This window comes from Dermacentor silvarum, chromosome 8 (genome assembly GCF_013339745.2).
Source record: "Dermacentor silvarum isolate Dsil-2018 chromosome 8, BIME_Dsil_1.4, whole genome shotgun sequence".
Classification (NCBI taxonomy): Eukaryota; Metazoa; Arthropoda; class Arachnida; order Ixodida; family Ixodidae; genus Dermacentor; species Dermacentor silvarum.
Window position 1 is genome coordinate 166693857 of NC_051161.1, and position 13353 is coordinate 166707209.

Sequence of the window (13353 nt, forward strand, 5' to 3'; positions counted from 1 at the left end):
AGTCGACAACGGCAACTACAACACTATAGAACAATGTGGAAACACATGCGTGTGGCCGCGATCATTGGAGATAAATCTAGGCGCACCTCGTATTGCAAAAAATGATAAAGTCGCGTGCTGTTTTCGGCGTGATCAAAACAAACAGTACGAAGCTTTACGGCAATATATTAACCTAATTTGTAAATAATAAATTGCCCTGTTATTACACTGTCAAACAGCAGTGCCTTGGGACACGTCCACTTATAATCCTAAAATGGTCCTCCAATTATGTACCTGGTAGGTTCTCGGTATCTACATGAGATGGACAAATGTATCTGTCAGGAGCTTTTAGGATTAGTGCAGGACACCCTTAAGACGTACGAATGTCCTGATGCTGACATCCCAGAGACTTACCGAGGATGCCTTCGCGTTGTCTGGGTAGGCGATTTCCTATGCACGCTTCGTAGTCTCGATGCCGTGAGTAGCAGCCCGAATTCTTATGTGCGAATTGATGCAATGAGAAATAATGTGTTCTCAAAATGATGCATTTTGCGAGCTACAGCAGTTGTTTTTGAAGCAACGTATGCTACGGTCATATAGAGGCTATGGCTTTGAAGTGAAGCAGGTAAGGCGTAGCGGCACCTACAGCACTTAATTGGGTGGTGTTGACTGCTTGCGTGGTCAACCCGAAACCTCTTCGTTAACCGGCGTGACGTCATTCAGGGAAGCTAGCCGCTAGTGTGTTTGTTCCTTAAGAAAAGGTGGATTTTTGCACAGTGGCCGGAAATGGTTGGGTGCAGTGCAGTGAAATGCCACACGCACACATCACAGCAGCTAAGTACTGCATTGTATCTAAACCATCCAGACAAAATTTGCTCAACAATTTGTCCGGTGTAGACGATAGCCGTTATGGTCGGTCCTTTAAAAGCGAATTTTGTTGTGTGAATAATACAGGGAGACAAAGCTAAGTGAGAATGGTCTGCTATATCCAAAAATTTGTTGTATGAGGATTCTTTGTAACGAGTGTTGTGGACTGTAGTCGATCAATTACAAAACCAGCAAAAATGGAATTGACTACAAGTAATTGATTAGACGCAATGTTTTACGGTGTCCTTGTTCAAGAGAGCCCCAAGACTGCACGGCGGCACCAGCACACGAACAATCTGACAACCAAACACTGTTACAATTAGTGGTATTGTCTTCCTTTTTTAAACAAAATTTAACATGCACCTCAATGAAGACAAAAAAAAGGGAGATTGAGCAAAAATGCAAGTAAAAGTGCACTTTATTGGCAACCATGAAGCAGGCAAGGCATATTCTTGAACAGATTTCCAATGCTGAAACGAGAATGGAAAACGATTGTCAGTGAAATATCAAGAGCTGCATGTACAGTTGCATGCAATATGCTCGAGCTGCAGCATGGTGAATGCGTTCAAAAAGGCCCCAAGACTGCATGGCCGTGCCAACATACAAAAACTGGTGTAATTGTAATGGTGTTATCAAATTATTTGTATGGACCGTGCAGTCATGGGGCTCTTTTGAAAAAGGCCACCGTCTTGCAGATCATACTGCACGTGACCATACATGCCCAGATTACATCTCAACATCAAATCTACTTCTGGAAATAATATAGTTTAAAAGCTGTTGCACAGACATTAAGAGACTGATGATTATACATAGAATGCATGATTCATTGTGCGCATGAAGTGCAACACCAAGGTCACCACCGTGTTTTTCAGAGGTCCGGCCATTTTGAGCTGACAAGTGCAGCGTATATACAATGCGGGCTAACGATGATGTCTGCTAAATATTACAATCCTGCGCGCCGAGGAAAGTGCTTAAATTTCAAACCAAATGCTGCTTGCCCTTTTCCTCACGGGCACCACACTCCCAGCCAGAGAGAGGAAGTCGCCCCACCACATAAACAATAAATGTTTTCTCTCTCTCTTGACGTCAATCACAGAAGTGCGCTCATGTACATGGCAGTGCTCTGACATCACTCACAGTGACACGTGACTTCGAGAATTATTCAATGCACCATCAATTATTTGTTTAATCTGTTGCTTCAATAGATGAATGAAAGTTTAGAGAAATGGCAATACATACAAACTGAATGTCTGCACATTGTTGTTTTACTTCGCACCGCAGCAAAGGAGATGCACTTCCGTTTCGTCTGCTTGCTCCCACGTCGTGCAGTCGCACACGCAGAGAATGAAATTATGTCATTTTCTACAGTGTTCCAGTGCTGTGATCATGCTCTTTCATCCTTGCACATCTGCCTCAGTGCCAATGACTGTGGCACTGACTTATACTGCTAATCAGGTCTTCTCGTGCACAGCGCACAAAATCGCGCGCTCCGTGAAACGAGACAAACGCATTAGCTTGCACGCGAGACCCTCACCGGAAGTGCGATAATTAGCAACAATGCGAGAGAAGAAAAAAGAAGTCGCAGTTTCGCCCGAAAGGCGAGCATTGATTGCGATAGCAAACTAGTGGACAGCTATACAAAGTAAGGATAGTAGTTTTATCGGCCGCATAAACTTGTAAACATAGGCATACTATAACTAAATTAACAAGCATGGTGGCACGCATGCGCAAGGCAACATGAACGCATTGCACTCGATGACCGCGTAAACTCGCCGTCAAAACGCTGTAGTGAGTAAACGTGGCAGCAGCAGCAAGCTAACTGACCTACGTCTCGCCGCTCACATCAACGCGAACCAAGCTGCCGAAACGCAGCTCAGGAAGGGACTCTACCCCCTCCGCAGATCGCTTTCAAGATACAGCCGCCCTAGAGGAAGCGCGCAGTGTAGTACACGCGCGGCGTAAAAATTGTTGGGGTAGAACACTCCTTAGAGGGCACGTAACAGCTTCCGACGTATTACCAAAATTTGCTATGTGACCTGGTGAAGGGCCCTTTAACTGGTGAAGGGCCCTTTAAGTACCCTCTGCACAGCACTTCACAGAGGACCACTAGAACGGACTATTATCAGCTGCAACACATTCAGCGTGAGCGATAAGTTCTTTAACATCTACCTCTTTCATACTGCACAGTGTGAAATCCTATAATCTCACTTCTGAGTGTTTGCAGTGCCAGTTTGTAGCCATGTAACCGATTTCCCATTTTTCTGCTTTTTGACAGTATTTCTTTTATCAAGCACATTTATCATGATGTCACTAAGCATTTTCCAAGTGCAGCGATGTGAAACAGTAGATTGTGCTTCTATACCTGAACTGCTTTTTGAGTTGCAGCTTGGAGTCCACATTTGTGGGCAGAACAAAACCGTTAAAACTTCCAATTCCTAGTAATCTGGCCTGCTGCCATACATTTTTGATGATCCTGAAGGTGCAAGACTTGCATAAAGCAAAACTTTCAACATACTAAATTACCTGACAGCTGATGACGAAATGCAGCACAAGCTATATATGGCACAAATGGATGAGCACTTTTTGCTAGCAGCCAGAAAAATCACGAGCCCTTCAGTTCTACTATACGAGCCCAGCTGCAGTGGCTCTCTTGCATAAAACATGTGAAATTAGCAATGGCCTCTGTGCAATTTGCTTTGGCTTCTCAAAATGTCCAGGATTGATGATTATGATCACCAAGCCCAGTGCAGGATAAGATCTCAATTTACCCCTGCTCTTCATCAAGCAAGAGTTTGTAATTTGTTGCTCCATATACTCCACTGCTTCCAATTCTTTCTCGTAACAGCCCGTGTGAGACAACACATTACTTATGCCTAATCTCTAACTCACACGGCTGTCTGTACCGCATATTTTCTCACTTCCTCCCTCCTATTGTTTATTGCATCGTGTTGAGTTGCTTTTCAAAGTTTCCTGCAAGCCTCCCCATTTTCGCTCTAAGAGTAAGTCAATGAACAAAACGAATATATATCTTCATTGCCAGGGACATTGGTAGGCCACCGTTCACGATTTATAAGTGTTAGCCAACCATTCTCGAACCCATTTTTATTCTGTGTCAGACTGACGTGCCATCACTCACGATTACTTGCTTAAGTATAGAGTTCTCACTGCTGCGAGAAGCAAAGTGGTACATTGCACAACGCACAAGCTGCTGCTTTCCTTGTTCCCATGCAAATCTATCTTCTGCGTGTCAATATTTAGTAGGGGTGTTCGGATCTCGAATACCACCCAATCGAATGGAATAGCGATTGTTCGAATAATTCGATTCGCGAATTGAATACCTACAATTCGGTTCTTCGAATATTCGATATGGAGACCCTCCCAGTGTCACACGTCGCGACTAAAGGAGACCCTCCCAGTGACTAAAGTTATTGTTTGGTACCATATCGACTCAGCTGTACTCACAGCAGCCATGGAACACTCAGAAAGCCGACAAACCGCCTCTCAAACGAAAGCGAGTGAAGGGAAGCTGCTTGCGGCCACTATCTCTGTGACATGCCGTACGGCGGGCTCTTGTTCCCAACACCGTTCATAGATGGACATTGGCGTCTTGGTGTATCTTCGAGCACAACCTCGCAAGACTGGCTTTGGATTTACACGGTGGGCCGCAAGTGTCACGACCTGGTCGCATGCATTTGCATTAGAGAAGGGCTCGAAAGCAAAACGTTTTATGCAATAAATAAAAGATTGCTGCAAAACACAGGTCCACAGTTAAACTGAGAACCTCCCTGGTATTCAGTAGAAATGAACCTCACTAATTCATTAGTTTCAGAGAAAAAAGAAAGCACTCGATTCTATTCAACAGAAGTTCTATTGATAAAAAAACATTTTCTAGACTTTCATATACTAGAAATGAGCTGTAATCATTGCTGGCATACTAATTTAGTGTTCCTATAATTAAAAGTATACCATTCTGTATACCCTAATTTCTATGTACCTAAGTTACTGATAGCTTGCTGCATTCTTGTTCTACAGTGCGAGGAGACTCCCGAGAAGCACTGTGTTTTTTTGCCCAAAATTGGTAAGCATCGAGCTCTGTGAAAAAATTTCATATATTCAATATTTGGCTCGATTGATTTTATTTGACATTCGATTTGAAATCTATTATTCACACATTCCTACTGAAGAAGGCAACGGGCAAGCCGACAAATATTGGCTGCTTTTTTCCGCCACAAGCAAGCTAAATGCCTTGTGGATGACTTTCCACCAAAGCGAGAATGCACAAAGAAGCATCAGGCACCTTTCCCTAGCTGCATCCCGAGGGTCATCTATGACCTCCCCCTCAGCTGCGGCCAATCCTACGAGGGGCGGACCCTGCGTTGTCTCAATGATAGCCACCAGGAGCATGCAAACAACGTAAACCAGAGGTATGGCAGCAGCCTGGCTCCACACTGCTGGTCATGTGGGTGCAACCCAAAATTCAAGGAAGTCACCATGATCCAGAGGCACACAGATCAACACACATGTGAGATCATCGAGGCCTTCACCACTGTCAAGTGCGGCCCTTTTTACATCAGCACGGCATCTGTACAATTACTAGACATGGAAATTTGCAAGATTAGCAACCTCACCCCACATACTTGGAATCTCCCAGTCATTCTTGTAATCATGTTGTGATGTGTGGCTGTGTGTTTTGCATTTACTTTTTCTCTGGCTATACCTTTTGCCCTTGTGCAATAAACTTTAGTTGGAAATCAGCACCCATCCCTTGTGCTAACCTTAGTCCTGTTTTTACACTGTTACTACATAGCAACTAGCCCGGCTAACCGCCATATTGAAATACCCAGTGCTTGCCTGTTCGGACTAAGTGGCCCATACCCAGTGTCCCAAGTTGTCTGCACGACAAGACAATAGCCTGTGCCCACTAAATAGGCAAATGAAGCTGTGCTTTAAACGTATCGCTCTTTCTGTTTGACACAGTGGTCCATAGTTGCGTAGGCCGAGTCCGAATTATTCAATTGCAAACTGTAAGACGTCAAATCTCTATGTTATCTTTATACATCAAATCTATGGGGTCAGTGGAGGAGACATGAGGCTGTGTGAATTATCGGCTGACGATTGTAAATGCAAGCTTCAAAGCCACCTCATGTAGTACTATAGTATACTATCACAACAGCTGCTCATTGACAATACCTGCACAGACGTACCAAATGTGCAGAGATCGAGCGGTGTAACTTTAGATGACATCAGCTGGCACGTGAATGCATGTGTGGCCCACAGGCCACTCTGAGGCACCTCGTTGCAGATGGCTGTTGGCAACCAGCTACATCAAAGGCAAGAGGCAAATCATTCTTCTGCACTATATTACACATTCCCGATTGCCTAAAACTGACAACGAACTAGAAGAGGGGGAAAGCAAGGGGCCCTATTGTTAGTCACAACCATATTAGGCCAACAAATGAAGCCAAGGAAAGCACTTGCTTCTCACACTTCACAAACATACACTTTTTTCCACTTTGACACTCCTTATCTGTAGTTTTAAAGCGAAGCTTTCTATGTCTATGCGAAATCGCCTGTGTACAAAAAACCACCATCGTCAGCATTGCCTCGAGCGTCGTCGTGGTCTCCTTCCACAGCTGGCTCGTTGGCGCCCCTTGGGTTGCGCGCTCGTGCTCGGCACCCGCTCGTGCCACTGCTCCCGCATTTGTTGTCATCTTCTTCCACAGCTGGCTGCGTTGCCGCTCATCATTCCAGTGTAGAATTACACTTCTGTCATCGTAATGGGGAGGCCGCGTTTACGGTGGTATGAGCAATTCATTGTCTTACGTAACAGACAGACAGACAGACAGATTAATTTTGAAGCAATTTAATTTCAAAGAATCGCAAGCGGTAACGGCGGGCGAATGCTGCTAACCACGTCGCCGAGCAAACTCGAGACATCGAACGCAAGCGACAAGGGCAGACTGTGGGCATATCGTCAGTGACGTCTTCTCTCCGTCGCAGCCAAATGTGTGTAACCTTATAATTGAGAAATGCTTTAATGAACCCTTGGGATTAACCCAGTAATAAACACCGGGGCCGCACGCTTCAGCTTCGCTGGTTAATCATCTTCACGGAGTGGAAGGGCCGACGAATTTTTCAATTCAAGTGTAGAAATGGTAAGCTAAGGGGAAATGAAAGTGGAAGAAAGAAATGCTACAGATCCCACACTCTGGGAATCAATGTTATGGGAAGCATTTTGCAGGTACCCTGCTATGCAACATTGCTAGGGGTTCCGCAAACCGCTACCAAAAGAACCAACACGTTTGTGTAAATTGAGTAGCTGCATGTATGTACGGGCCACGAGCGTAAATGTGTATGATGACAGCAGCACGACGACGTATGCGTACAAGATCTAAACAAGCGAGCATGTCGCCAGCATCACTCAAGGCCATGGCGGTGGATGTGGAACAACCTTTTGACCAATGGCGTCACATAGTATGTGAACATTTAGGAGCAGGCAGTGCCCAGTAAACACGGGTTGTTTTTTAATGCATTCACATAAGGAGTGTCAAAGTGGAAAAAAAGTGTATGTATGTGAAGTGTGAGAAGCAAGTCACATGGTAGACAGAGAGGGGATGGGAGAGCTTAGCACGTACTATGTGTCTGTGTATGCACGCACGCACACAGGGTGTCCCAACTATCATGCACCAAGATTAAAAACTATGCAAATGCCACATAGCTGGACAGAACCAAGGTAATGTTGTTTGCCGTCGCTTGGAGATACTCAGATAATTTTTTTCCATTATGCCTAATTACATAATCAGCCGTAATTATTTGATAAACTTCTCAAATATTATAATTAGATGAAAAGTGTCAGTGAGAAAATTGCAGAGCAACATGAAAAAAACTCCCGATACAGCTTTCTGTCGTTCAATGCGTGCTACATAAGTGTTTTTCGGAGCGTGAGAAAGAAACCCGCGAATACACACAAAATTGCCGCGCGACTGGCCGCTCAAGGCACTTTGTATATGGCAAGCCATTTAAAATTACTATGAGTTCGTCTGAAATATTAGCTTTAACTTCCAAGTCATTGGCATTGCACTGACGACAGAGCCACGGCATATTAGAATCTGGTAATGTGCCTTACAGTACACATCTATATGCATCTTACTCTACGGCAGATCATGGTGCGGTAATGCAATAGTAATGTACTTCTTCCTGCACTGCACATCTCATCAAGAATCACCATCAAGCCCAACTTTCAACTCTCTAGGACTGCATGTACACGTTGGCAATGCAAAAGGTGCATTTCGAAAAAAGTTATTAGAGTCAGACCCATTTATAACAATACCGGTTTTGATATTGGTTGTAATTACGGGCAGCTATGGCACTGAGCATTTGTGGCTGTTTTACGGTAAAATAAACCGCTTACTAAAAAGTTCCTTGCAGTGTTATTGATTATAACAATTATATCTGGCTATCCTATAATAAATATTGCGGCATGGGAACACAGTAATACTTCGTTAACTCGAACTTGCATATCTCGAAAAATCGGCTAAGTCGAAATTTTCCAAAGCACCGAGCCATTTCCCATACGTGGCATGTATTTATTGGCGTTTATCTCGAAGTATTTCTGGGCCAAATTGTGGATATCTCGAAATCTTCACTGAGTGTGGAACAAAAACTCCACCGCCAGACCATTTAACAAGCATCGCGTGAGGCTGCCGCGCCTACCACAACACGCACGCTTCCCTCGATCGTGAAGTTGGAATAGCAGCATAACAACTTTGTCAAGAAACCATGTAGCACATCACGTGACGGGAGAGATGTGCGCACATGCGTGTGCAAAGGTAGGCTCTGCAAAGTAGCACACTTGACGCAGTTTGTTTTGTTTGCTTTATGCAATGCATGTGATTTGCCACAGGAGGTGCGATTTCCGTTTTAATTTTATTCTATGCAATGCACGGGGCACGAGTACAAGCCATGCGAGCGGGATGTACCGGTGACAGGTGAATTTACTGACGCCGAAATCGGTGGGATAACTGTGAAGACGATGGCGCCGATGAGGAAGGGCTTCGAGAGGGTTGGAAGCACTGGTTACCAGCAGTCAGCACTGTCTGTGCACTTCGCAGATCGCTTTCAAGATCCGGTCCGCGTGGACGTGCCAGAGTACGTTTGATTGGTCCATGCCGCTGCCGGAGTCCTTTGATCACGGTTCATAATAGTTCAACACGGATGACCAAGGAGCTAAAGAGCGATAACGGCTTATCATGATCGGAACGTCATCAGCGCACCTGGCACTGCCAGCAGCATGCAGTACTTTGCTTTCGTTATCAATGCACCTTGCACTGCCGTCTGCAACAGTTTGTGTCGCCTCAGCGCTTTCGTTTGTACTGGCCGAATCAAGTGTCATAACACTGATAATGACACCGGGCTGCGTGGAGATAGGTGGCACAATGCTTACGCATACTTAGACAACTATCGCAGGAGTTTCCGCTTGAATTTTTTTTCTTTGAAACCTTTATGAAGGACCAGTTTAGAAGCTCTTGTTGAAAAGCTGGTCAGTAGTGGTGAATTTTTTAGAAAGAACTAGACTTTTCGCTGCAATTTCCACAACTTTGCTTATTTCCAAAATCTGCTTATCTCGAATTTTTTTCCAGTTTTTACTACTTCGAGTGAACGAGGTATTACTGTATCATATTCAGCAGTTTTTCTACCACAGAACACCTACAAAAGTTCACGGTGCCATGGCTGACCATAGTTATATCCGATATATTGTTAAAACTGGTATTGTCTTAAGTGAGCTCGATTGTATTTATTTCTGTCTAATTAAAATATTTTGATGTCTGTGCCCACTTCATTTCTTTTCATGCAATAGGTTATAACAATGAAATATTCTTTAACAATGAGATATTCTTAACAGTTGAATATCATTATAAGCGGGTTCGACTGTACCAGGGAAGTTAAGGTGGCTTAATAATCAAGGCTTTGCAAAACTGCAATGAGCCATGAATACCAAATGCTCTCATGCTTCCAAGATTCCCGATAACCTGCGGCGTTCTGCCAGCTGGAGCGATGCCCAACGCAACTGATGTACAAAACACAGGCCACTCACATCATTGATGAAGAGCGAGAGGCTCTGGTAGTAACCGCGGCACTCCCATGTCTCATTGTGCGTGCCAGACTCAAACGTCACCAGCCGTTTCATTGGACTAGAGCAGCTCTGCAAAATAAAAGCAGCACATACTTAGGCTTTGTTGCTGCCGAAGGTGCCCAAGACACTATGTGTTGCAGTGCATTCACCGCAGTAATTGACGGCGGTTGGTCACCAGTCGCAGCTGGTGACCAAGGAATATTCAAGGTGACTTAAACATGGGTTTTGAAGCTATCTTTATTTTTGAACTAAATTTGATCAAGTTGGCATGCTTGCTTAGTTTTCATTTTGCCATTCTAAAAATGCAATTAAACTTTCTGTAGGCTTACTATTTCATGAGACACTTTTAAAAAATTGCCTTTTGTTTTTCAAACAATAGACAAATAACCATTGCACAAAAATATACAAATGGCATACTAGAAAGCATAAGACACACATTAATAGAATCCCTCTTATGATTAGTTATTATTTCCGATTTTACAGTCAAAACCAGCGACAACAAAATCCAAAGGCAACGAAATATTTTAGAATCCCTGGCAAGAGTCAATGCATTTCATATCTCGCAACAAAACTTTCTTTGACAGCAACACCGCATTAACAACATTTTCTGGAATGGTAGTCCCCATATAGCTACTCACATAACGCTAACATTAGCGAAAAACTGCTCAAATGCCTTGCTTATGCCCTTAAATTGCGTAAACTACCGCCATAGCATGCTTACATGCCCGCCACCATTTGTGTTTACAAAAAAACAGCAGTGGACCAGTTGGACCCAGCAACAGGCGTGGTTTATCCTTTGCAATGGATGTGGTTATGGATGGTATTGTGCAGTTTCCTAACTGAAAATGTAATATAAATTAAAAAAGAAAAAGAAAAATACGACAAAATAAAGCGGAGGCAACATCGTAGCGGGCACATTTATATCCTGTGTGCCATCACAGCATAGGCAAACGCAAGGCGGAACCGCCTGCGTGGCTTGCTGATCCATAATCACTTATTAGCCAAATCCACATCCACACGTAAACACGCTGATAATGCTTTGTCAGGCTTTGTGCTTTGTGCACCGTGCACATGATCATGTGTGGGGTTGGCGCTAGGGTGCGTCAGCTGTGTGTGTGGTGATGGGACCGCCTGTTTTGGAACGCGGAAATATTTGACGCTATAACATAAGGCTGCAATTATTGCTAAGGTTGAAAAGGGTAGGAAGATGGAGATTGCCGACAAATTTGGAACTGCATGCAGCTTGCTGTCTACAATTTTGAAAAACAAAGCCTCCATTTTTGGCAAAGGTGCAAGTGCAAAGAACAAAACGGTGAAGACTGCGATACTCCCACACATCGACAAGGCGGTGTTTTCTGGATTTTGTGAACACCGAACCAACAAAGTGCCACTGTGCAGCAGAGTACTTCAACGGAGAGTGCTGAACTTCACGTGCACGCTAGGGCTCGATAATTGTAACGCAAGCCCTGGCTGGTTGAGCCGTTTCAAAGCCCGCCACGACATAGTGGCCACAGTCATTTTCGGGGAGGCAGCAGCCGTTGACCCAGTGGCATCATCGTAGCTGCTGATGAACAAAGAAGTACTGGACCAGTACAAGCCCTCCAACATCTATAACACGGATGAGATGGGCTTACTCTTCGAGATGCTTCCATCGAGTTCGTGGAAGACGCTTCCATCAAATGTCCTGGCGGGTCGTTCTACGCAACATTCACAGCTATCGCCACCAGGTATATTGCGATAACCATTTCCCCCAATCTGTTTCACAGCATGTGTGGTGAGTGTCGTTGGAAGCATACTGCAAGCTTTCATAGGCGATGAACGAAACATGCCATTGTTCCCTGCTGCAGGCGGCAAAAAGTATGTGTCATTATTGCTTTGGCAGGATTGTATTGCCCAACAGCTCGATTTCGTTTTGGTTTCCCATCGCAAAGGGAAACCAAACAAGAGGAAAACGACAGAGCACGCCTCATGCCACAACAATTCTCGCCAAGTGTCCACGTGCCCCACCCGAAGAAGCTGCTGACCCAGGTCAAATTTGAGGAGCCAGGAAGTAAGCTTGCCAACGCCACAAAGATGCGTGTCCTGGGCCGCGTCGACCCAACCAGCTCAGGGCATCTCGTTGTCTGCAGCTGCAACGATTCGTGCAGATGTCAACTACAGTTGAGTCTGCAAAATTTCTTAGTGGCTTCAGGTAATCTGTTTCCTTGGTTAGTACATTTTCGATAGATTATTTTCCAATACATATAAATGAGGTTGTACACTACACCACAAATTTGTGAAAGATCTTGGCAAAACTCTCATACATGTTGAAAAATTTGAAAAGCTGAAAAGCAAAATCATATATTTGTCCACTTCAGACCCTCTAACAAATACAGTTTACGAAACTGCAATAAAGTTTGTATCACAGTTATGAATCCGTAAACATTGCACATCAAGTTTTTTGTGCTTTACCATTATCTTGGTCATTTATTAGAACCTTTGGGACCCTAAGTTTACATTATGCTTCCTAAAGTTGGTAGAATTCAGCCTTCGCTCTTAATTGCAACAAATTCAGCACTTCATGCAGCAGTTGCCAAATGAAAGCGTTTCTAGTTTAACACATATTTTAATACTAAGTAGCAAATTGGAGTTGGCTCCTCTCAAGGTGGAGAGGAGAGACGCTCATGGCGGCGTGGCGTTCAGACGTGTCCGCATCGACTCCGCTAACCAACGTTGATCTACTTGGTCCAATGTGTTTTTCCCTCCAAATTTCTACTGGAACCTTTCCAGGAAGTTGCAAGGAACAGTTGGATACCGCAGTTATCACGGTAGGTCCACTGAAACCTTTTTTGTGTGTCCTTTCTCCGACAACGAGGGTTAAGTCTATCTGGGCTTAGTACGACATCGGCTCGGCCACAGCGCGAGAAGGCGCGGCGACTCGCTCGGCCGACCCCCCAAGAACATTCTAGAAAATTCCGCCATGCCTCACGAGGAAATGGTAGTGGGAAAGCAAATCTCCAAAGAGGAAGCCGAGTCCAACGGCTGGATTACCGCTCACAGAAAGTGGAAAGCGGACAAAACCCGCGTCGAGAATGAGACGCACAAGGCAAAACGACGCCCGCATTGGCGCCAAACAAGCTGGCCAGCTAAGAAAGGTTGCCACAGCCTCAAGGCTACCGCGCCTGCCCAAATCCCACTTTCGAGTTGTCGTTTGCCCAGGGGGAGGGCTGGACGTGCGAAAATGCAGTCAAATCAAAGTCACGCACGCCATTTTAATGGCGGCCAGGCTGCCTCCGGCGGCAGTCGAGGAGGATATCGTGTGTGCGAATGACATGCAGAATATCTTCGTTATAAGCACACCCTCCGAAGAGAACGCCAATGCATACTCCAAGGTC

General features: G+C 44.7%; 1 protein-coding gene across 4 annotated transcripts in view; it reads right to left on the reverse strand.

Moving 5' to 3' along the window:
- Positions 1-1235: 1235 nt before the first annotated feature.
- Positions 1236-13353, reverse strand: part of LOC119461824 (protein ABHD13-like) — a 116090-nt gene continuing 103972 nt past the window's right edge. For all 4 annotated transcript variants that reach the window (XM_049672278.1, XM_049672277.1, XM_049672279.1 and 1 more), the window contains exons 6-8: positions 9941-10048; positions 6051-6166; positions 1236-1316 (exon numbers count right to left, since the gene is read on the reverse strand). In XM_049672278.1, the coding sequence (XP_049528235.1) occupies positions 6080-6166; positions 9941-10048 (195 nt within the window). In that variant the 3' untranslated portion in view covers positions 1236-1316; positions 6051-6079. The remainder of the gene's footprint in view (positions 1317-6050; positions 6167-9940; positions 10049-13353) is intronic.